This window comes from Macaca thibetana, chromosome 19, assembly GCF_024542745.1.
Source record: "Macaca thibetana thibetana isolate TM-01 chromosome 19, ASM2454274v1, whole genome shotgun sequence".
NCBI classification, from domain to species: Eukaryota; Metazoa; Chordata; class Mammalia; order Primates; family Cercopithecidae; genus Macaca; species Macaca thibetana.
In genome coordinates this window covers 24,903,532-24,925,800 of record NC_065596.1, presented here as the reverse complement: position 1 = coordinate 24,925,800, position 22,269 = coordinate 24,903,532, and the positions used below count along the sequence as shown (strand labels likewise).

Genomic DNA, 22,269 nt, shown 5'->3' with positions numbered 1-22,269 from the left:
GTTTGTTTTTTTTTTCTTACTTTTTTAGAGACAGCGTCTTGTTATGTTTCCCAGAATGAAGTACAGTGGCTATTCACAGGCATGATCATAGCATACTGCAGCCTTAAATTCCTGGGCTCAAGTGATCCTCCCCCATCAGCCCCCTGAGTAGCTGAGACTCCAGGCATGCACCACCACACCCAGCTCATGTAGGGGGTTTCTTTTGGGAGCAGACGAAAGAGTTCTAGGATTAGATAGTGGTAATCATTGCACAATATCGTGGATCTTTTCAAAGACACAAAAATGTTATGTGACAGTATCCCCTAAGTGTTAAAATGTAGCTAAACTCAAAGCTAAGACAGGGAAATCCCAAGGGTCAAAGATGAACAGGAAAGTCAAGCCCACAGATGGCAAAACTGAATTATCCCACAAGGGCTGGGCATACTAGGTAAGAGCTAAGGAGTTAATCTTGAGTGTGGATGGGAGTTAGAGTAGCCATGCATTTTGGGAGACATGAACTATACAATACTAGAAATGAGACAGTTCTCTCCTCTTGACTGTGAACAACCAACCACCAACCAAAAACAAATAAAGCCAGATAGCTCCCAGTTTCTACAGCTATCTTGTGACTAACCTGAAGACTCAGGTCACAAGGAAGGTAGATGTAGACTGTACCTACAGTCATCAGTTATGGGGTGGAGGGGCAAGAAATTATTTGGTTTAGTCTACTAGTTTTGGTTACAAATTACCTTGAAGGAAGATGACCTAATGTAGTATCTGGTCATACAAAGAAAGAAAAAGAAAAGAATATAGGTACTGGATTTCTGAAGCCCTGTGTTCAGAAAAGAGTTAACATAGGCCTGAGGCTGTTATACTTAAAGGGCCTGCTTGCAACAGGCTATAGTTTGATGGTGTTACCTTGTTAAAACTTAATCCCATCTTGCTCTTTCATTGCTCCCACCATATGAGGACATAGCACCTGTCTCCTCCAGAAGATGCAGCAACTAGATGCCATATTGGAAGCAGAAAGCAGCAGCCCTCACCAGACATTAAACCTGCCAGCATCTTCACTATGGACTTCCCAGCCTCAAGCACTGTGACAGATAAATTTATATTGTTTATAAATTACCTAATCTGTGGTATTCTGTTATAGCAGCACAAGATACAAGGTTAGTCCTTGACTGGTGTTCAGGAACTTGAATTTCAGGAAGATTTCCAGAATTCCCTGATAAGAGTGGCTCACCATGCCCCAGCTATTTGTATAATGTGATTTATGCTGAATTCCTTCTGGGAATCTAGAATTTTGGCCCAAGCTGGCCTATGTGACCAGTTCCAGAACAAAACAAACAAAACACAACACAGTGCCTAGGGCACTAAGTCTCCATTGAGCTTCCTGGATAAACATTTCACATGTTACAATTCAATGCTGAAGAAACAGTACATCATGAATGATTCCACAGGAAGAGGATTATTGGAAGCTTGTACCTGATTTCTTCTGGACTTCATCCCATGCACATTTTCCCTTTGCTCAACTTACTTTATATATTTTACTATAATAAATCATATTGACTATGATAACATAGGGTGTCTTGAGTCCTCCTAGTGAATTACAAGAATGTGAAGGTGGTATTACCAATTCTCAGCACACCATGCAAATTGAGGTAGCATGGACCTTAATGACTAGCAAGCATCCAGTGAAGGTATACTGAAGAAAATCAATAGTGGAAAAAAGTCTCCCCACTTAGATATAATTTATTGAGTAAAGCCCTTTAATCCAGCAGTTCCCAACCTTTTTGGCACAGGGGACCAGCTTTGCAGAAGACAATATTTTTCCACAAGGTGAGGTGAAGGGGATGGGGATGGTTTGGAGATGATTCAAGCACATTACATTTATCATTTTATTCTCACAAGGGGCAAGCAACTTAGATTTTTTTTTTTCTTTAACAGAGTTTCACTCTTGTTGCCCAGGCTGGAGTGCAATGGCGTGACCTTGGTTCACTGCAACCTCCATCTCCTGGGTTCAAGTGATTCTCCTGCCTCAGCCTCCTGAGTAGCTGGGATTACAGGCACCTGCCACCACGCCCGGCTAATTTTTGTATTTTTAGTAGAGATGGGGTTTCACTGTATTGGTCAGGCTGGTTTCCAACTCCTGACCTCAGGTGATCTGCCCGCCTCTGCCTCCCAAAGTGCTGGGAATACGGGCATGAGCCACTGCGCCTGGCTGCAACCTAGGTCCTTCACAAGCACAGTTCACAATAGGGCTCATGCCACTGATCTGACAGAAGGCAGAACTCAGCTTTGCTCACTTGCCCACTGCTCACCTTCTGCTGTCTGGCCCTGTTCCCAACAGGGTCTGTGGCCCAGGGGGTAGGGACCCATGCTTTAATCCACTATACTGAAAATATCACCATCATGTCCAAGGAATGTGGAATGGCATTCAAACCCACCCTTAGACCTCACTTGTTCCACATCCAGTAAGTGGATTGCAGTATATTCTCCCCTTATGCACACCTTTTCCTCAGTGAACCTTTTTAAACATACTTCCCTAACATATGTATCCCACTTTGTTTTCACTTCCGGGATTTTCTCTCTGTGTGTTATGGATTACTGCTTTAAAAGATGTAGCAAGCGAGGCTGGGCACAGCGGATCATGCCTGTAATCCTGGCACTTTGAGAGGCCGAGGTGGGCAGATCACTTGAGGTCAGGAGCTCAAGACCAGCCTGGCCAACATGGTGAAACCCCGTCTCTACTAAAAATACAAAACTTAGGCTGGGTGCGGTGGTTCACGGTGGTAATCCCAGCACTTTGGGATGCCGAGGTGGGCAAATCACAAGGTCAAGAGATTGAGACCATCCTGGCCAACATGGTGAAACCCTGTCTCTACTAAAAATACAAAAATTAGCTGGGTGTGGTGGCGCACGCCTGTAGTTCCAGCCACTCAGGAGGCTGAGGCAGAATTGCTTGAACCTAGGAGGCAGAGGATGCAGTGAGCTGAGATTGTACCACTCCACTCCAGCCTGGCAACAGAGTGAGATTCCATCTCAAACAAACAAACAAACAAAACAAACAAAAAAAACTTAGTTGGTGGCATGCCCCGTAATTCCAGCTACTCAGGAGGCTGAGGCAGGAGGATCGCTTGAACTCAGGAGGCGGAGGTTGCAGTGAGCCAAGATTGTGCCACTGCACTCCAGCCTGGGCAACAGAGGGAGACTCCATCTCAAAACAACAACAACAAAAAAGTGTAGTAGGCATTAATTGCAAAGATAATGTTGTTCACACTCACCCATTTATCCACGTATTTGGACAGATAATTTTTTTGTTTTTATAATTGGCTTTCAGAATCCATTACTTATGATCTTATGTGCCATATAATGATATAGAACACATTTTGAGGCTTTAATTGTAAGGGATTATTATGTAGCACTTTTCAAAATTCTAATGTACATAATTTACTGCTTTGGTAATATTGATGTTTAATAAGGAATTAAAATTAATTTATGGAATTATAAAATGGAAAAATACCACAAAATGCTCATTGCTAGAGAAAATTGCTAAAAAAAAAAAAAGTATCCTTTACACATTATCTTATGCATGTACATACACACTCACTCACAAAAATGTATGGATTTCATTATGCTACAAAGGCTATAGTCTATGATCTTCCAAAGGCCATATTATTTCTTTATCCTGTCATTACAGATACCTGCCACCATTTTAATGGCTTCAGGTCAATACAAGAATGAAAATATCAAAAGTCAACTTATTACGGAGGAACACACACTTCCATTTAAAACAATTCATTGATATCATTGATATGTTACTTAGTCTTTTTGGTAGTTTAATCTCATAATCATAAATTCCAATTATATAACTTCCAGATCAGAGATATACAGTGTAAATTCTGAAAAACACTCTTCCTTAAACCCATGTTTACTGGGAATAGGGAAAAGCATGGTAAATGTCAATCTTGCCCAAATAATACATTTGAAAAAATTATCAAAATTATCAAATAATTATAAAATTATCAAATTTCCACAAGCTGTTTTTGGTATTTGCTTAATGGGTGTGGGGTAAAAATATGGTAAAGCCCCTACCTGAGAAGTCTTTTTTTTTTTTTTTTTTTTTTTGGAGACAGAGTCTTGCTCTGTCGCCCAGGCTGGAATGCAATGGCGCGGTCTCAGCTCACTGCAGCCTCCGCCTCCCGGATTCAAGTAATTCTCCTGCCTCAGCCTCCCGAGTACCTGTGAGCCAAGATCGCGCCACTGCACTCCAGCCTGGGCAAAAGAGGGAGACTCAATAGGCGTCTGCCACCATGCCCAGCTAATTTTTTGTATGTAGTAGAGACGGAGTTTCACCATGTTGGTCAGGCTGGTCTCGAAGTCCTAACCTCAGGTGATCCACCCGCCTTGGCCTCCCAAAGTGCTGGGGTTACAGGCATGAGCCACCATGCCCAGCCAGAAGTTTTAATAAGAGAATGCTACAGTTATTAGAAGGCAATCATTTCAAAGTCTGGATGGAAATGTGGAAAGTTAGAAATCAAATAAATTCAAGGGGATTGATAAAAATTTGGCATTGGCAACTACTTCTGACACTTTAAAAGTGTTAAACTCCTGCCTTAACATTAATGGATTAAAAACTCAATTATGTAATATTCAGTAATCTCTTGTTGTCAGGTTAAATTTTTTTCAGTCTGCACTGTCAGAAAAAATCACAAGATACTTCAACTTGGTCAGGTGTGGCGGCTCACGCCTGTAATTCTAACACTTTGGGAGGCCAAGGAGGGTGGACTGCTTGAGCTCAGGAGTTCAAGACCAGCCTGGGCAATGTGGGGAAACCCTTTCTCTACCAAACATCGAAAATTAGCTGGGAGTGGTGGCACGTGCTTGTGGTTCCAGCTACTCAGAGGGTGAGATGGGTAGATGGATTGAGCCTGGGAGGACGAGGCTGCAGTGAGCCATGATTATGCCACTGCACTCCAGCCTCAGTGACAGAGCAAGGTCTGGTCTCAAAAATAAAATTAAAAATAAAGGTACTTCAACTTATGTTTTATACAACCCTTGGGAAACTAGACAGGCTGTCAAACAATAAGAACCAAATTTGAGAGGAGAGACTAGAGAGAAGACAGGTGTCAACTGTAAAAGGGTAATACCATATTAATATTGTAGGCTGTAGTATCCAATGGTTTTCTGCATTTCAACAATGTTCATTTCCCCAAATAATTTTATTTTGCAGGTTTCTTCCTTTGGATGCAATGTTAAAATATTGTACATTTACTCCTCTTGATTCAGTTAACACACAAGTATTGAGCACACCTACAAGCACTAGTCAATGTTAACATTGTATAGATTCAGCAGCAAACTTCCTGACCCCATGAAGCTTACAGTCTAATGGACATCAATTCTGGCACCTTCATCAGTATACTTTTTTAAAGCCCAGGTCAAACTCATTTTCTAAGTCCTATTTCCTAGGTGACATGTCATAAATGTCAAAGTTTTTACAGATTCTTTACTGTACCACTTAACAAGGGTTCTCAGCTGTGTGGTCACTGGACCACTGGGATATGTTGAGCTATTGCTTAAACACTGACTTAAATAAAACAAATATTTTAAATAAGAGAATGCTATTGTAATTAGAAGGCAATCATTTCAAAGTCTAGATGGAGGCCAGGGGCAGTGGCTCACACCTGTAATTCCAGCACTTTGGGAGGCCAAGGTGGGTGGATCATATGAGGTCAGGAGTTTGAGACCAGCCTGGCCAGTATGGTGAAACCTCATCTCTACTAAAAATACAAAAAGTTGCCAGGCGTGGTGGTGCGCGCCTGTAATCCCAACCACCCAGGAAGGCTTAGGCAGGAGAATTGCTTGAACCCAGGAGGTGGAGGTTGCAGTGAGCTGAGATTGCATCAGTGCATCCTGCATGGGCAACAGAACAAGACCCTGTTTCAAAAAAAAAAAAAAAAAAAAAAAAAGTCTAGGTGGAAATGTGAAGCATTACAAATCGAATAAATTCAAGGAGGTTGATAAAGAAAATTTTTTCTCTCCTATGAAATCTGATTACAGGCATTCAGGTTGTACATGAGTTTTTTTTGTTTGTTTTTAATCACCTTGTAGAGCTTCCTTCCTCTGACAACTCTCTGATGTTCTTATTATTCTCATCATTTTCATACAATGTACCAGCAGCATGAATTTTGTGATGACTTACAAGATTTGATCGCCAGCTGAACCTCTTACCACATATCTCACATTTGTAAGGTTTCTCCCCAGTGTGAACTCGCCTATGATACTGTAGTTGTGAAGACCGACTGAAGACTTTACCACACACATCACATTTGTATGGCTTCTCTCCTGTGTGGACACTCTGATGAAGTTGAAGACTTGATGCCTGACTGAAGTGCTTCCCACACTCCCCACATGTATAGGGTTTTTCTCCTGTGTGTACCCTCTGATGCATGTCAAGGTTCAAGCTCCACTTGAAGCCCTTCCCACACTCATCACATTTGTATGGCTTTTCTCCAGTGTGGACTTTTTGATGGGCTTGAAGGTGTGCACTCCGACTGAAGCTCTTCCCACACTCTTCACATTTAAATGGTTTTTCCCCACTGTGAACTCTCTGATGGGTTAAAAGATGCGAGGCCTGACTGAAGACCTTCCCACACTCCTCACAATTATATGGTTTCTCTCCTGTGTGGATCCTACAATGAATTTTAAGATCTGCTCTACGACTAAATCCCTTGCCACACTCTTCACATTTGTATGGTTTCTCGCCGGTATGGATCAGCTGGTGAATCTGAAGTCGTGAGCTCTGATTGAAGCCCTGCCCACACTCCTCACACTTATAAGGTTTCTGTACACTATGTGCTTTCAGATGGATTTTAAGATATGAACTCTGACGGAAGGCTTTCCCACATACTTCACATTTATAGGGTTTCTCCCCTGTGTGGACTACCAGATGCACTTGATAATGAATTTTCATTCTGAAGCTCTTCCCACACTCATTGCATTTGTATGGCTTCTCTCCAGTGTGGACTCCCTGATGGGCCTGAAAACTTGAACTGTAAATGAAACCCTTACCACACACTTTACATACATATGGTTTCTCTCCAGTGTGGATTCTCTGGTGGGCCTGAAATTGTGATGGTTGAATAAAGCACTTACCACATTCTTCACACTTGTAAGGCTTCTCTCCTGTGTGGACCCTTTGATGGATACGAAGGTTTGAGCTACAAGTGAAACACTTACCACAGTCCTCACATTTGTATGGTTTCTCTCCTGTATGGACCATGCAATGATTATTAAGTGCTGATCTACGACGGAAGTTCTTACCACATGTATCACATTTGAATGGTTTCTCCCCAGTATGGATTCTCTGATGTTCCTGAAGATGGGAAGCATGTATGAAGGCCCTCCCACATTCCTCACAATTGTAAGGTTTCTCTCCTGAGTGTAATTTGCAATGCACAGTAAGTGTTGATCTACGACTGAAGCCTTTCCCACATTCCACACATTTGAATGGTTTCTCTACAGTGTGGACTCTCTGATGAGTTTGCAGATGTGAGCTCTGACTGAATTCCTTACCACACACGTCACACTTATAGCATTTCTCTCCCATGTGGACTCTCTGATGAATATGAAGGGCTGAGATGTAACAGAAGCTTTTTCCACACTCATCACATGTATGAGATTTCTCTCCTGAGTGTAACTGTTGATGAAGATCAAAGTTGCAGACGTCAGTGAAGGATTTTTTGTACTTATCACATTGGTAAAGTTTCTGTCCCGTGTGAGTTGTATACAGTCCTGCCCTAACCTGGCAGGACAAATCACCTTGTTTGGAGAACCGAGAAATATTTATCATAGAGTCTTCATACTTAATTAAATCACATGCAATCTGTTTCCAGATTTGCCCCCAGGAAAGCTCTTCATGTCGTCCTGCTTCTAGAACAGTCTCCATCTCACTTTGGATCTTGTCTGCTGTAAAGACAGAGAATTCAGAGATGTGGAAGCTCTGTTAAAAGTTTTCAAGATGTCATACTTAAGTGAGAGCATGGGATTTTAACAAATCCAGAGAAGGTCCAGTTTGTGTAATGGTCTTTTCCACTGTGTATCATGATCTCTGATTTCCATGCCTAGATAAATCAAGAGGTGGTCCAATTGGCTGCTATCTACCAGGCATTAGACCATACCAAGTCTCCTATGTGAGACACAAGGTAGAAGTCAGAGTTAATTTTAAAATTTAACATGATACAAATTGTTAAAGTATTGCCATTTCCATCCAATTTTAAAGTCAGTGTAGAATAATAAATAGTAAATTATACAAATATAAAAAGCATAGGCCAGGCATGGTAATGCCTGTATATCCCAGAATTCTGGGAGGCTGGGGCAGAAGGATAGTTTGAGGCCAGGGGTTTGAGACAAAGCAAGAATGTATCTCTATTAAAAATATTAAAAGTTAAAAAAATGTAGATAATATGAATCAACAAGAACTTCAAGGGAAAGTAAGAAAATAATCAAATACTTTGCAGTTTAGGTTCATGTTACATATTCAAATTATTAAATAACCTGAAATATTTATATTTACATGTTCAAAATACTGTTGAACCTTGAACAACACAGGTTTGAATTGCATGTGTTCACTTATATATGGATTTTCTTCCATCTCTGCCACCCCTAAGACAGCAAGATCAACCCCTCCTCTTCCTCCTTATAATGTTCTTAATAACATTTTCTCTTCTCTTTATTGTAAGAATAAAGAATTCTTCCTTTATGGTAAGAATACAGTATATAATACATTATAACATAAAAATATGTGTTAATTGACTATGTTATCAGTAGGTCTTTCAGTCAAAGTAGGCTATGAGTAAAGTTTTATGGGGGAGTCAAAAGTTATACATGGATTTTTTACTGTGAGGGGAGTTGGTGTCCCTAACCCCCATATTGTTCAAGGATCAACCATATTATTGAATATTCTGCATAACACATACACTTAATCTTATTTTTCTGTGTTGATAGACATTAAATGAGTTGGCAGCTATTATAAACTCTTGACCACTTCTAATATAACTTAGATTTAAAATGTGTCTTCTGAAAGGTTTATTTATCCTTAATAATATTCCAAAATGTGTAATCTTGTACAAAGACATATAAATATTTGGAAATTATTTTTTAAATGAACTTTTCCACAAAAGTTTAGTGGAAAGAAATACCTCTAAGAAAATTTTTACAGGGGAAAAACTTACTCCCCTCCCTGCAGGAATAGTCATTTAAAAGCTGCCTCTTGGCAGGGTGCAGTGGCTCACACCTGTAATGCAAGCACTTTGGGAGGCTGAAACCGGAGGATCACTTGAGCCCCGGAGTTCAAAACCAGCCTGGGCAACACAGCAAGGCTCTGTCCCTACAAAAAAACTTTTTAAAAAATTGGCCAGATGTGGTGGCACGCACCTGTAGTTCCCACTATTTGGGAGGCTGAGATGGAGGATCACTTGAACTCAGAAGTTAGAAGCTGCAGTGAGCCATGATTTTATCACTGCACTTCAGCCTCAGTGACAGAGTGAGACTTTGTCTCAAAAAAAAAAAAAAAAGTCTACTGTATCAGTAGACATTTGTTAAATGGAGTCTATATAACTCTGCCTTGGGTCATTTTATTGGAAAGTTACTTCAATGTCCAGGTGACTGGAATGGTTAACATGACTTGCAGGCTAGGAGCAAGTATCTAACCACATACTGACTAAAATATAAGCAGATAAGCAGATGGTGAAACTTTAGCTTCTGTCAGCAAGTTTCCTACATGAGGACTAAAGGGAAAGAAAGTTGAACTGATAACATATATTATTCTAAAATCTGGCAGTAATTCAGACCTCCAGAAAAAAAAAAAGAAGTGAAAAAGAAGTAGACTCCGATACTTCACAACTGATATGGAGACAGAGAAAAGAAAAAGATGATGTCACAGTGTAAACTTTGAAAGCTGCCCCCACAGCAGGAGTTATATTCAGGCAGGAACTCTTCCCAGATAGCGAGATGGACGGTTCCTCACATCTTGTAGGTCTCTGCTCAATGTCAGCTCACCAATGAGGCTTGCTTTATTACCCATTGAAAAATAATGAATTCTGTCTTCACCCTATTCACCTCTGGCAACTTGAATTTGTCTATGTTCTTCACAGCACTTTTAACCACTGGGCACACTAAGTTACTGGTTGTTTAATGTATGTCCTTCCCACCACAATGCAGCATCAATGAGGGAAGCATTTTCTAATTTTGACATAATACTCATTTTACACTTTCCTACTTTCTAACCATTGTCCAGAACTGTGCTTGTCACAGTGAACGCTCAATAAATGCATGTCAAATGAATAAATGAACCCCAGCTTGACTCTTTTTTTGTCAGAATTTAAACATCTTTTCCAAATAAGTTATTTGAAATAGGAAAAGAATAGAAAATTGTAATTTTTCAGAGAAGCTGAAAAGCTGTATAAAAGACAGGCACATTCAGGGTGAGGCTAATAAGAAAATTTGAAGGTGGCAAGAATCACTTGGGATGAAAAGAAAGCAGGAAGCCCTATACACTGGTTCCTTCTGAAGCTCTCAATGTAGGTAAGTTGGCCCTTTCACAACAGTTTTTCAAATTAAAAACTGTAGCCCTTTAGTGAGCTGTGAAATAAACTTAAGAGCTTGTAATAAGCAATCAGAAAAAAAGAACCAGGATAGAAACTATCAGAGTATTAACACCAACAGGAAAGGGGTCCTTATGTATAATGCTTACTAAAGCTATAATGTCAATCGATACAGACATGAAATGTTTGTTTCATTTCTCTAGTTTCCATGAAAGATGCATTTCTTGCTATGGCTTATGCTCAAAAGAGCTGGAAAACTTTGGTTCTAGAACTTACCTGGTCCTGAATTAAACAAACTGCTTCAAGTGGAAAGATAATTTCCAACCGCGACACCTTGGAAAAATATTCATAGGAGAGTATGTAACTCTTGGTATATTATATATATATACACGTGTGTATATATATATGATGAATATATGATTATATTTAACAAACTAACCCTTAAAAATAGTTTTTGGAGGGGGACAAGTCTCTCTGATAATGTGACAATTTTGAGCAAGAAGTTTCTTCATTTTTCCCAAGTTATAATGTCAACTAGTTGAAAATAAAAGCCAGATCTTTATAAAAATAAAGGAAAAAATGTATGACATCTATATTCTTTAGCATATGCTTAGTGGCTACTACATTTGTAGAAAATAAAAGCATAGCATATTTTTGAACCAGAGAGTTAGGCAACATTCAACTGTGTCACTTTTGCCACTCAAATCTTCCACCTCTGGCACAGGGGAGGTGAAACCTGGGGGCAGTGATGTGGATGGACACTTTGGAACAAGCAAATGAGGTTCAGATGTGCAGTCTGTTGAAAGGAAAGCAGTTTGCAACCTAGTTACTATCTGACACCTTAGGAAATAATTATCTTCTTGTGTGGTGAGCTGTCTCAGAAGTAGACATCAGAATCTTCATTCGAAGATTATTCCTTCCCAGAAATGAATGTGTTCCATACTATGAAAGCCTCCAGGAAAGCCAACGGGAAGGCTTGTTACTCAGTGTGGTCACAAACACGATGCTTGTAAGTTTTCATGGGATGAGGTTCAAGTGCACACACAAACATTCATGTGAAGGGCACCTAAGGCAGAAGAAACTGGATGTGCAGCCATCAGAAAACAAATAATGTTCTGCAACCCCCTTCATTCACTCTGGTTTGTGTATGACCTGTCCTAGCTGCAAGACCCCTAGAGTGAGGTCGCATCCATCCATAACGCCTTCATTACACCAACAAATAATTATATTAACAGATATCTGCCATGTAACAGAATTATTTAGGCACCAATGGTAGAGTAATAAACAAACAAAAAAATTCCTCCACTTTTGGAGATTATATTCCAGTGGGGAGAAAGAGGGGACAAGCAAGTAAACCAAAGTCTATGAGACACAAGAGAAGGCAGGGCAGAGAGTAAAGGATGGCATTTCCAGTAAGGTCGTCAGAAAAGGCCTCCACTGTGAAATTAAAACAGCAGAGACCAGGATGAACTAAGAGAGGGGCCGAGAGGATTGTAGGTGAGTTTTTCCAGGCAAAGACAAGGGCAAATAAGGGCTTTGAGGCAGAAGTATCTGTAGTTGGCAGAACAATCATCCCCCAAAGAATTCACGTTCTAATTCTCATCCTAAGAATATGTCAGGTTATGACAAAGGGTAATTAAGGTTGCAGAGGGAATTAAGGTTGCAAATCAGCTGAACTAAAAATAGAAGGCAATTCTCTATTATCCAAGTGCACCCAATGCAATTAGAAGGTCCTTATACAGTGGAAAAAGGATAAAGAGAGAATAAAAGGGAAATGTGACTATGGAAGAATGATCAGAGAAGCAATGTTGCTGGGCTGTGAAGAGGTCACAAGCTATGAAATTTTTTGGCAGCCCCTACACACTGACAAGGTAAGGATACAGATTCTCCCTCCCTAGAGCCTTCGGGAAGAAACGGACCTGCTGACAGCTTGATTTCAGCCTAGTGAGACCCATGTTGGACTTCAAACAAAGAACTGAAAGACAATACATTTTTATCATTTAATCCATTCAGTTTGGGGTAATATGTCATGAGAGCAGTAAGAATACAGTGTCCAGGTTGGGCACGGTGGCTCATGCCTGTAATCCCAGCACTTTGGGAGGCTGAGGCAGGCAGATTACTTGAGTTCAGGAGACCAGACTGGCCAACACAGTGAAACCCTGTCTCTACAAAAAATACAAAAATCAGCCGGGCGTGGTTACAGGCATCTGTAATCCCAGCTACCTGGGAGGCTGAGGCAGGAGAATCGCTTGAACCTGGGAGGCAGAGGTTGCAGTGAGCTGAGATTGCACCGCTGCACTCCAGCCTGGGCGACAGAGCAAGCAGTGTCCTTAGCAGGTCTGGGAAACAGCAGGGAGGATGATGTGGCTGGAAAAGATGCAGCAAGAGGTAGAATACAGGAGATGTAGTCAGTGAGGCAGAGGAGGATGAACAGCAGACCACGTAGGACTCTATAAGCTCCTTTAAGAGTCTTCAACTTTAAGAAAAATAAGAAGCCATTCAGAGTCTTTATTTTTTTTTTAGATGGAGTGTCGCTCTATTGCCCAGGCTGGAGTGTAGTGGTGTGATCTCAGCTCACTGCAACCTCTGCCTCCTGCCTAAGCTGCCCAAGTAGCTGGGACTACAGGCGCTCGCCCCCACGCTTGGCTAATTTTTGTATTTTTAGTAGAGATGAGGTTTTGCCATGTTGGCCAGGCTGGTCTCAAACTCCTGACCTCAGGTGATCCTCCGGTCTTGGCCCCCCAAAGTGCTGGGATTACAGGCGTGAGCCACCATGCCCAGCCCTGTACAAGGTCTTAAGCAGAAGAATGGCAATTTGACTTACATTTCCAAAGGATCACTTTAGCTGCAACATGGAGAACAGCCTATAGGAGAACATACTTTATACTATTAAGGGTGGAAGCAGTGCGCCCAGTACAAAGGCTGCTGCAATCGTCCAGGACAGACGTTTGGCAATTTGGACCAGATGACAGCAACAGCAGGGGACAGAAGTACAACAGATGGACAATCACGTACAAGGACTCTCAGCTACTTGGTTCTTACCTGATTTCCCTTTTCTTTGAGTTGCTGTCTTCATCATACCAAGCTTTTTTTCCTTTTCTAAAGGGAATACATCATGTTTGAAGGGGTGATGCCCTAGAACATGCAAAGTCACATGTTTAAAACAAACACACTAAAGGTACAACTGAACTTACTGGCAATTTGAATTACTACTGTATACTGATCAATCAATCAAAAGAAGGGTTTTCAAACACTTTTAGAAACACCTAATCAAGTAGTATCAGTATTTCAAGATCCAGAAACATATACACAAATATGTGCTATAAAAACCTATTTCTGAAAGGAGTTAGTTCGCTTGCCTTAGGTAGACAGCAAGGGAAGGGTCTTTGGAGAGCTCCTGACCCATGGGTTAGTGCCTTATTTTTATAAAACATAAAAAGCAGCCTGGAAAAAAAATTTAAGCTGCAGGCACCAATAAGAGAACAAGCACAGGGTGTTGTGCCTGGAGACATGCCCACGGCTGCACAGATAGAAAAAGCCTCCAGCCCATTTGGATAAAAACTTATACAAACCTCCAGCTCACTCAGATAAAGGAGGAAGGCCTGGCATAAGAATGCTTTTGTCCTTTGTAGTCAGCAGGCTCCCAGGAAAGTTTCTTCTCCTTTTGTGGGCATGGGTACAGTGCGCTCTAGTGGGTTCCAGTGGGCACTCTACTTTCTTTTGTTCAAACTATAAGTCCGGCCTCTATAAATCTTCACTTCAACCTGATTGGTTCCAGGCCAAGGTCCCGGGGCCAAGCTAAGTCACACTTTCTCCAAAATAGCCCACAAACAGCACATTCTTTCCCCTTCACAGTCCATAAAAACCCCACACCCCTGCCTCATAGGGGGAACCCTGTTTGGGTCCCCCTCTCTGCTGGCAAAAAGCTTTCTTCTTTTGCTTATTAAACTTTTACTCCAACCTCACCTTTCTGTCTGCACTCATTAATCTTCTTAAAAATAAAACAAAAAACTCTGGGTGTTACCTCAAACAACAGAAAAACTGTTACATCTTGGTGCGTTACTAAACTTACATCTCTAACTAATGTCTTCTTTTTTTTTTGAGACAGTCTCACTCTGTCACCCAGGCTGGAGTGCAGTGGCATGATCTAGGCTCACTACAACCTCTGCCTCCTGGGTTCAAGCAATTCTCATGCCTCAGCCTCCCAAGTAGGTGGGATAAGAGGCATGCACCACCACACGTGGTTAATTTTTGTATTTTTTTATTTTTTGGTAGAGATGGAGTTTCATCATGTTGGTCAGGCTGGTCTCGAACTCCCAACCTCAGGTGATCCACCTACCTCAGCCCTCCAAAGTGCTGGGATTACAGGCGTGAGCCACTGTGCTTGGCCCCCACCTATTTTCAATAAATCTCCTCCCACAGGTTCTCACACCACTCATGTGATTTACCAGTTTTATTTGCTATGTATTCCACCTCTTTTAATGAACTCTAATATTTTCTATCTCTTTTATTTCACTAAAACTACTGATAGGAAAGTCAGGTCCACAAATGCAGGCAACTAATTGAAGACCTCCAAAGTGCTGAACCCGTGAAGACACAAAATCACTCCAGGAGACTGACATTGAGTGTCAGAAGGCTCATGTCCTCACCCACTGACAGCAGGTTCCTGAAGTTCTCCAGCATCACATCTCGGTACAGATTTCTCTGGACAGGGTCCAGCAGCCCCAGCTCCTCCTCAGTGAAGACCACTGCCACATCCTTGAAGGTCAGTCCCTCCTATAACATTAAACACACCTCACTTCAGCCTTATTAATAACCTCTTGAAAAGAAACAGCACTGAGAAAGTGGAGAGTATGTGGGGGAAGCTGGTCCTGATTTTCAGAGACTTAATGTGTAGATTTCTCAGCCCTTCTCCTTCCATCTTATCAATGCCACACTTTGATTCTCCTTAGCGTCAGTAAAAGTACATCAGTTACAATAGCCTTCAACATTTCCTTTGTGGCTTCACTGAGTCTATTTGTAAGTAACCATCTAGAACTCTAAATGATGCATCCTGAGCCATACAGGTTTCACCTTTTGGTAAATATTACCAATTGCCCCAGAAACATTTAGCAAGTCAGAACCAACATACATGATAACACCCACCTTCCTCCTCTCTCACATAGGAACCCTGGATGCTATCCCTTTTCATTAAAGTCTGCCAAACTAACAAGCTTTTGGTAACGTATCTGAAACTGCTATGTAGTTTTCCTTCTGTACACCCAGGGCACACAGCACCATCATTACCTGCAGCATTCAGTGTCATCATCTGGAGCCATCATGCCTCAGTGCACACAAGGGTACCCTTCAAAGTTGTGTGACCTTGGATAAGCTCACCTAGTTTCATCTCGGTATGATAGTTCTTATATGTCAGAGTTCTTTCAAACATTGAACAAGAGACTACAAATAGCATTTGAAATAGTGTATGGCACAGACTAAGTGCCTGAGAAACATTAGCTATTATTTATTACTGTTGTCATCATCTATTTCACCTCATTTCATGACTGCATATTGTTCAAGGGAACTGATGATCTGCATCTACCTGTTCTAAATAATGAATATTTAATTTTCAATATTGTTCTCATTATAACCAATCCAGCAAAGAACATCATTTCATGTAGGTCTTTCTTTTTCTTTTTCTTTTTCTTTTTTGAGACAGAGTTTTGCCACCATGTTAGGACAGTGCCACCACGTTAGGAAGACAAGAGGTCCCCCACTACCTGTGGACGTCATCACCCAACAGGGCACTCCAGACATCCACACCATGGGTCATTGAATTGAGAAATATTTGTTTCTTTTTGTCTCTCACTTTCACTTGAATGGAATGGCTAATGTTTCTGACCCCTGACTTCCTATGCCAATCTGAGCAGGTTTCTCATATTTCACCTGTTTAAGAGGAAGAAGAGACCAGGAACCTCCTCATTCTGCTGCTCTGAGTAAATGCAGTAACAGAACACAAGTGACTGGCAAATCTTCAGTATCACTGGACATTTTAAATGAAGGTTATTACCTACTACTTTGGTCAAAATGGTTACTTTATAAAGGCAATAAGACACTAGTAAATAAAATACATACAAAGTATGATTGAGGCACAGAGAACACAGAATCTAGCTCTTCCTATATGAAAACTCCAACAATATTATTTGTGTGAAGTACCATTATAGCCTGTTGTGCTGTGCCATGTTAGAATATTCTATCTACAGCCAGGCACGGTGGTTCATGCCTGTAATCCCGGCACTTTGGGAGGCCAAGGCGGGCAGATCACCTGAGGTTGGGAGTTCGAGACTAGCCTCACTAACATGGAGGACCTCCGTCTCTACTAAAAATACAAAATTAGCTGGGCATGGTGGCACACGCCTGTAATCCCAGCTACTCGGGAGGCTGAGGCAGGAGAATCGCTTGAACCCAGGAGGTGGAGGTTGCAGTGACAAAAAAATCAGCAGAAAGTTTTCAGAATTGATTTTTGAGGAAATGGTCATGTAGGAAAATTGTCATTGCAGTGTTATTTAAAACAATAAAATTCTTAAATCACCTAAATGTCCATGAGTGGAAAGTAGTCAAAAATAAAAAGACACATTAATTAAATGGGAATATGGCATAACCTCAAAAAATGAACATTATTTAGTACTTAAGGAAAAAATAACAATAAAAAATGAGATATATATCATGAATACCAATATAGTTATGAACGCACATTAGGAAAAGACTCTAAGAAAATAAAAACAGCTAATATGTAAGCAGAGAAGTAAAGCAAGAGAACTGTTCATTCCCACTAATTTTTCTACTCCATAAAATAAATACAGTTGTCCCTCAATATGCTTGGGGAATTGGTTCAAGGACCCCTGAGGATACCATAATTTGTGGATGCTCAAGTCCCTTACCTAAAATAGTGTTTGTACTACAGTCAGCCCTCCACATCCATGGGTTCCACATCTGCAGACTCAATCAACCACAAAAGGAAAATACGTATGGTCAGCCTTACGTGTACTCAGGTTTCAATCTGTGGTTGGTTGAATTCACAGATGCAAAATTCAAAGATGCAAAACCCCAGATGTGAAACCCACAGATACAGAAGGTCGACTGAAATAATAAAATAAACAACATCTAAAAACAAAGTCAACTCAAAAGGCAGAAGGACGCACTTAGCATAAACAGGTCCTCAAATGCCTGTTGTTCTTGAGTCTTCCTCAGGTGACATGACAATGTGAATAGTGAGATGGAATTTTAACAGCAAGAGAGACAAGCCTTATTCACCTTGAATGTGGTCATTTTTCCTCCTGTTTCTGGAAATTTGCAGAGTCCTGAGTTATGCCATTTGAGAGAAGGCAGAATCGTGCCTGGAACACTATGGAAGATATGAAAAGAGACATGAAAGTGTGGCCAGGGATGTCCCCACCAACACAGAAGTGTATTGTGAATTAGCACATGAATGTTCACAGCAGCATTATTCATAATAATCCCAAACTGCACACAACCAAAATGCCCTCCTATGGAAAAATGGATAGACAAATCCTGGCATATCCATACAATGGAATCTTACTTGGAAATTAAGAGGAATGAAGTACTGACTCACACTACAACATGCATGAACCTTGGAAACACTATGCTGAGTGAAAGAAGCCAGGCACACAAAACCACAGATTGTATGATTTCATGTATATGAAACGTCCAGAACAGACAAATGTATATAAAAAGAAAGTAGGTTACTTGTTGATGGGGATTTGGGGTAAGAAGGGGGATTAAATGTAAATGGGCAAGAGGAGTCCAATTGGGGGATGAAAATGATCTAAACTAAATTATGATGACAATTACTACATTCAGCAAAGTTCCTGTAGATTACTGAATTGTACACTTGAAATGGGTGAATTCTGACATGTAAAATACACCTCAATAAAGTTGGAAAAAAATTATTATTATTATTATTATTTTTTTTTTTTTTTTTTTTGAGACGGAGTCTCGCTGTGTCTCCCAGGCTGGAGTGCAGTGGCGTGATCTCGGCTCACTGCAAGCTCCGCCTCCCGGGTTCACGCCATTCTCCCGCCTCAGCCTCCCAAGTAGCTGAGACTACAGGCGCCCACCACCATGCCCGGCTAGTTTTTTGTATTTTTAGTAGAGACGGGGTTTCACCATGTTAGCCAGGATAGTCTCAATCTCCTGACCTCGTGATCCACCCGCCTCGGCCTCCCAAAGTGCTGGGATTACAGGCTTGAGCCACCGCGCCCGGCCGGAAAAAAATTATTAATCTACATGTCATTTAACAAGACTGAGTTCTGAGTCCATATTGATAGAATATTTACTTCTGAATGAATGAATAAGCAAACAGGGGAACAGGGGATGCTGGTCTTTACAGTATGATGCCTGCTAACAAGTATATCTACCCATAAAAATTAATTTTATTTTATTTTATTTATTTGAGATGGAGTTTTGCTCTTGTTACCCAGGCTGGAGTGCAGTGGTGCAATCTCAGCTCACTGCAACCTCCTCCTCCTGGGTTCAAGCGATTCTCATGCCTCAGCCACCAGAGTAGCTGGGACTGCAGGCGTGCACCACCACATGCAGCTAATTTTTGTATCTTTAGTAGAGACGGGGGTTTTTGCCATGTTGACCAGGTGGGTCTCGAACTCCTGGCCTCAAGTGATCCACCGGCCTTGACCTCCCAAAGTGCTGGGATTACTTGGGCTCTGACCCCGGGTGCCTTGGTTCCATAACTCAGGATTCAGGCCTGACCCACCATGCCCTGCCCTCTTATGCCATTTTTGCAACTTTTCTATAGACTTAAGATTGTATAATTACTGTTTTAAAGTTTTTTTAAAATCGGGAAATAGGCCGGGCGCGGTGGCTCAAGCCTGTAATCCCAGCACTTTGGGAGGCCGAGACGGGCGAATCACGAGGTCAGGAGATTGAGTCCATCCTGGCTAACACGGTGAAACCCCGTCTCTACTAAAAAATACAAAAAACTAGCCGGGCGAGGTGGCGGGCGCCTGTAGTCCCAGCTACTCGGGAGGCTGAGGCAGGAGAATGCCGTGAACCCGGGAGGCGGAGCTTGTAGTGAGCTGAGATCCGGCCACTGCACTCCAGCCTGGGCGACAGAGCGAGACTCCGTCTCAAAAAAAAAAAAAAAAAAAAAAAAAAAATCGGGAAATAGTCACAGTAGTAATAATAATGAGAAGAATAAGAATGAGCATGATAGAACACAGCAGGTTGCTAGTTTATTATCTCCGTATTTGGAAATTTCCATGGATAAGCAGATAGGTAGAAAAACACTGAGAAATGTATAATAAAAATGTTGTAAAACATAAGTAAATAAATATAAACATAGAACCACGAAAACCAAACGTATTAGGAATTTAACCATTACTATCTTTACATCCTGGTTTCATAGGTAATTAAAATTTTTGTATCTTCATATTTCTGTAATTTCTGAATGTTCCACAGTGATATGGTTCTATTAGAATGTGAAATATTTGTAATAAATGACACAAAATAGTTGACAGTTTTTAAAAACTGAGAAAACTCCAAGCCAATTAGCCTTGCTCTTAAGATCCTTTAATCAAGTTCTGACTTACTTTCCCCACCTGAGTCCAGCTAGTTCCTCTGCCTTAATGAGAATATATCCAAGAGATGATCAACTCGGGCTCTGACCCTGAGTGCCTAGGTTCCAACCTCAGCTCCATCTCTTACTACTTGGATGACCAGTACCTCTCCACAGAGTCACGGTGCGACTTAAACGTTCTAATTGTATAAAGACCCTAGAATTGAAGTTAGCAATTAAGGCTTAATTATTATAAATGCCCATACCCTATTACACATGCTACAAAGACACAGTCTCTGTAAAAGAAAAATGACAAGTCACACTCACGTGGAGCTTTGCTTTCTGTAGCCAAGAAGTCAGTCCGTGCAGTCCTTTTTCAGGCTGGGGAAGGAGAAAGCTGTGAAAACACCCTGAATGGGTCGCTGTCCCCGAGAAAAGTTAAATGCTCCCCTCCCTTCGTGGAAGTGGACGCAACCCTCGCCTTCCTAAAAAGAGGTCAGAAGGCGTCCGGGATCGTCCAGCGTCCTGCAGGGATCAGAGACAAGGGCTGGGGCTCTGACCCCACCCGGGGACCTGACAGGTTTCGTGGGAAATTAACAAGAAACCACCACTCACCAAGTGACAGGGACTGCTTGTGTTGTGTAACCTATTCCAGTTACCAAAACGATTCTACAAGGATGGTCCTAACGTCCCCATTTTAAAGAACAGCAAGGAGAGGCCCAGGGAGATTAAGAAGCCAACCCTGCACTGTAAAAAAGTGACCATGCGCCTGGAGTGCAGGGAGGCGGACTGGGCGAGCTCAGAGCCCCGGAAACGCTGAAACCAGGCGAGACGCGACCCAACCAAGTCCCAATGCCCCCCGCCTCCCGCCCCGAAACGCGAGGAGAGCCCCAGCCCAAGAAGGCTGACACAACAAAAGCCGCCGCCCTCGTCCCTCCAAACCTTTGCTCTCCGACGAGGCTTTTTTTCCCATAACCGGATCACCAGGTCCCAGCGAGCCCCAAGCTTAAGACCCTGACAGTATAAATGGCCCGCAAGTCGCGGAACTGGAACAAACTACGCTGGAATGCGCCGCGCCAACCGCTCCCCCTTCCCCGGAGCGGAAGTGCCCGCGACTCCACTGATTGTCGGGACTACATTTCCCAGAATCCCCCGGACCCGCCCGCGTGAGCCAAAATGACCACGACTCCACTGAACGTTTGAACTGCGCTCAGAACGCTGAGGGAAAAACGTTCAGAATCTCACCCTTCAGGGAAAGCGCTGGGACTCCGCGGTGATCCTTGACTACGATTTCCGCAATGCCCATGGGGAACGAATCCTATAGCTCTGAGCGCCTAGTAGGGAATGTGGACTGTGACCCTGAGGATCGTCCTTCCCTCTCCCTGAGTCCTTGAGCGAAAATACTGAACAGACAGGAATTCCTGAAGTCTAAACTCCCAGGACTACAGGAGCGTTATTGGAAAGCGAGGAGATCCAATCTTCAAGGAATAAACGAGGAATGACTTTTTAGGGGTCAGTAGATGATTGATGATTGATTACTATAAACTGATAATATAAGGCTAAAACTAAAAGTTTAAAGAATGAGCAAAGTACAATGATTTGGGAGAGGCAATGAAGAACAGAGGCGCCAGGCCCTACTCTGGACGCTGTGGTACCACTGGTTTGGCAGGAAAGGGCCAGTGGGGAAGCCTCGTCCTCATGGAAAAGCTATCTTCCTTCATTACACTTTTCGTGGTATTATGTCTACTGAAGAGGTAAAAACACCAAATTTCAGAGAAGGCCATAAATTGCCCAGTACTTCAAAGCAAGTGTAACTGGTGAAGCGCTTGGCATTGATGTCAGACACCCAATGCCTATGATTTATTTAATGCAGTAGCATTAAGAAGAATCTTATACATAGGGAAAATATTTTATTTTCTCCCTTTATATTTTTTGGTTAAAATATCGTTATTATAGTTAGCAATTTGGAATCTGGCTTATGTTGGTTGATACAAATTAATAATAGAATAAGGCAAAATCAGAAAACAACCCATCTAAAATCCTTCTTCAAGATAACCAGGGGCTGGGTGCGGTGACTCACGCGTGTAATCCCAGCACTTTGGGAGGCCGAGGCGG

General features: G+C 41.9%; 1 protein-coding gene across 5 annotated transcripts; it reads right to left on the bottom strand.

Moving 5' to 3' along the window:
• Nucleotides 1-4,031: 4,031 nt before the first annotated feature.
• ZNF234 (zinc finger protein 234) lies at nt 4,032-21,280 on the bottom strand. 5 transcript variants are annotated; one of them, XM_050772012.1, is made up of 7 exons: nt 21,097-21,280; nt 20,482-20,535; nt 20,189-20,371; nt 17,877-17,967; nt 15,233-15,359; nt 13,626-13,718; nt 4,032-7,947 (listed from the first exon to the last, which is right to left on the bottom strand). In XM_050772012.1, the coding sequence occupies exons 4-7, from the start codon at nt 17,889-17,891 to the stop codon at nt 6,080-6,082; spliced, it is 2,103 nt and encodes a 700-aa protein (XP_050627969.1). In that variant the 5' UTR covers nt 17,892-17,967; nt 20,189-20,371; nt 20,482-20,535; nt 21,097-21,280; the 3' UTR covers nt 4,032-6,079. The 5 variants fall into 5 exon arrangements, with proteins under 5 accessions (XP_050627969.1, XP_050627967.1, XP_050627966.1 ...); XM_050772010.1 differs by lacking the exon at nt 20,189-20,371 and having other exon boundaries at nt 20,482-20,551; XM_050772009.1 differs by lacking the exon at nt 20,189-20,371.
• Between the last annotated feature and the right edge of the window lie 989 nt (nt 21,281-22,269).

Coding starts and splice junctions, on each gene's coding strand:
- ZNF234 (XM_050772010.1), bottom strand. Junction 13,719..15,232: donor CAGGAACCTGCTGTCAGTGG/GTGAGGACATGA, acceptor TGCATGTTCTAG/GGCATCACCCCTTCAAACAT. Junction 7,948..13,625: donor TCAAAGAAAAGGGAAATCAG/GTAAGAACCAAG, acceptor CTGTCTTTACAG/CAGACAAGATCCAAAGTGAG.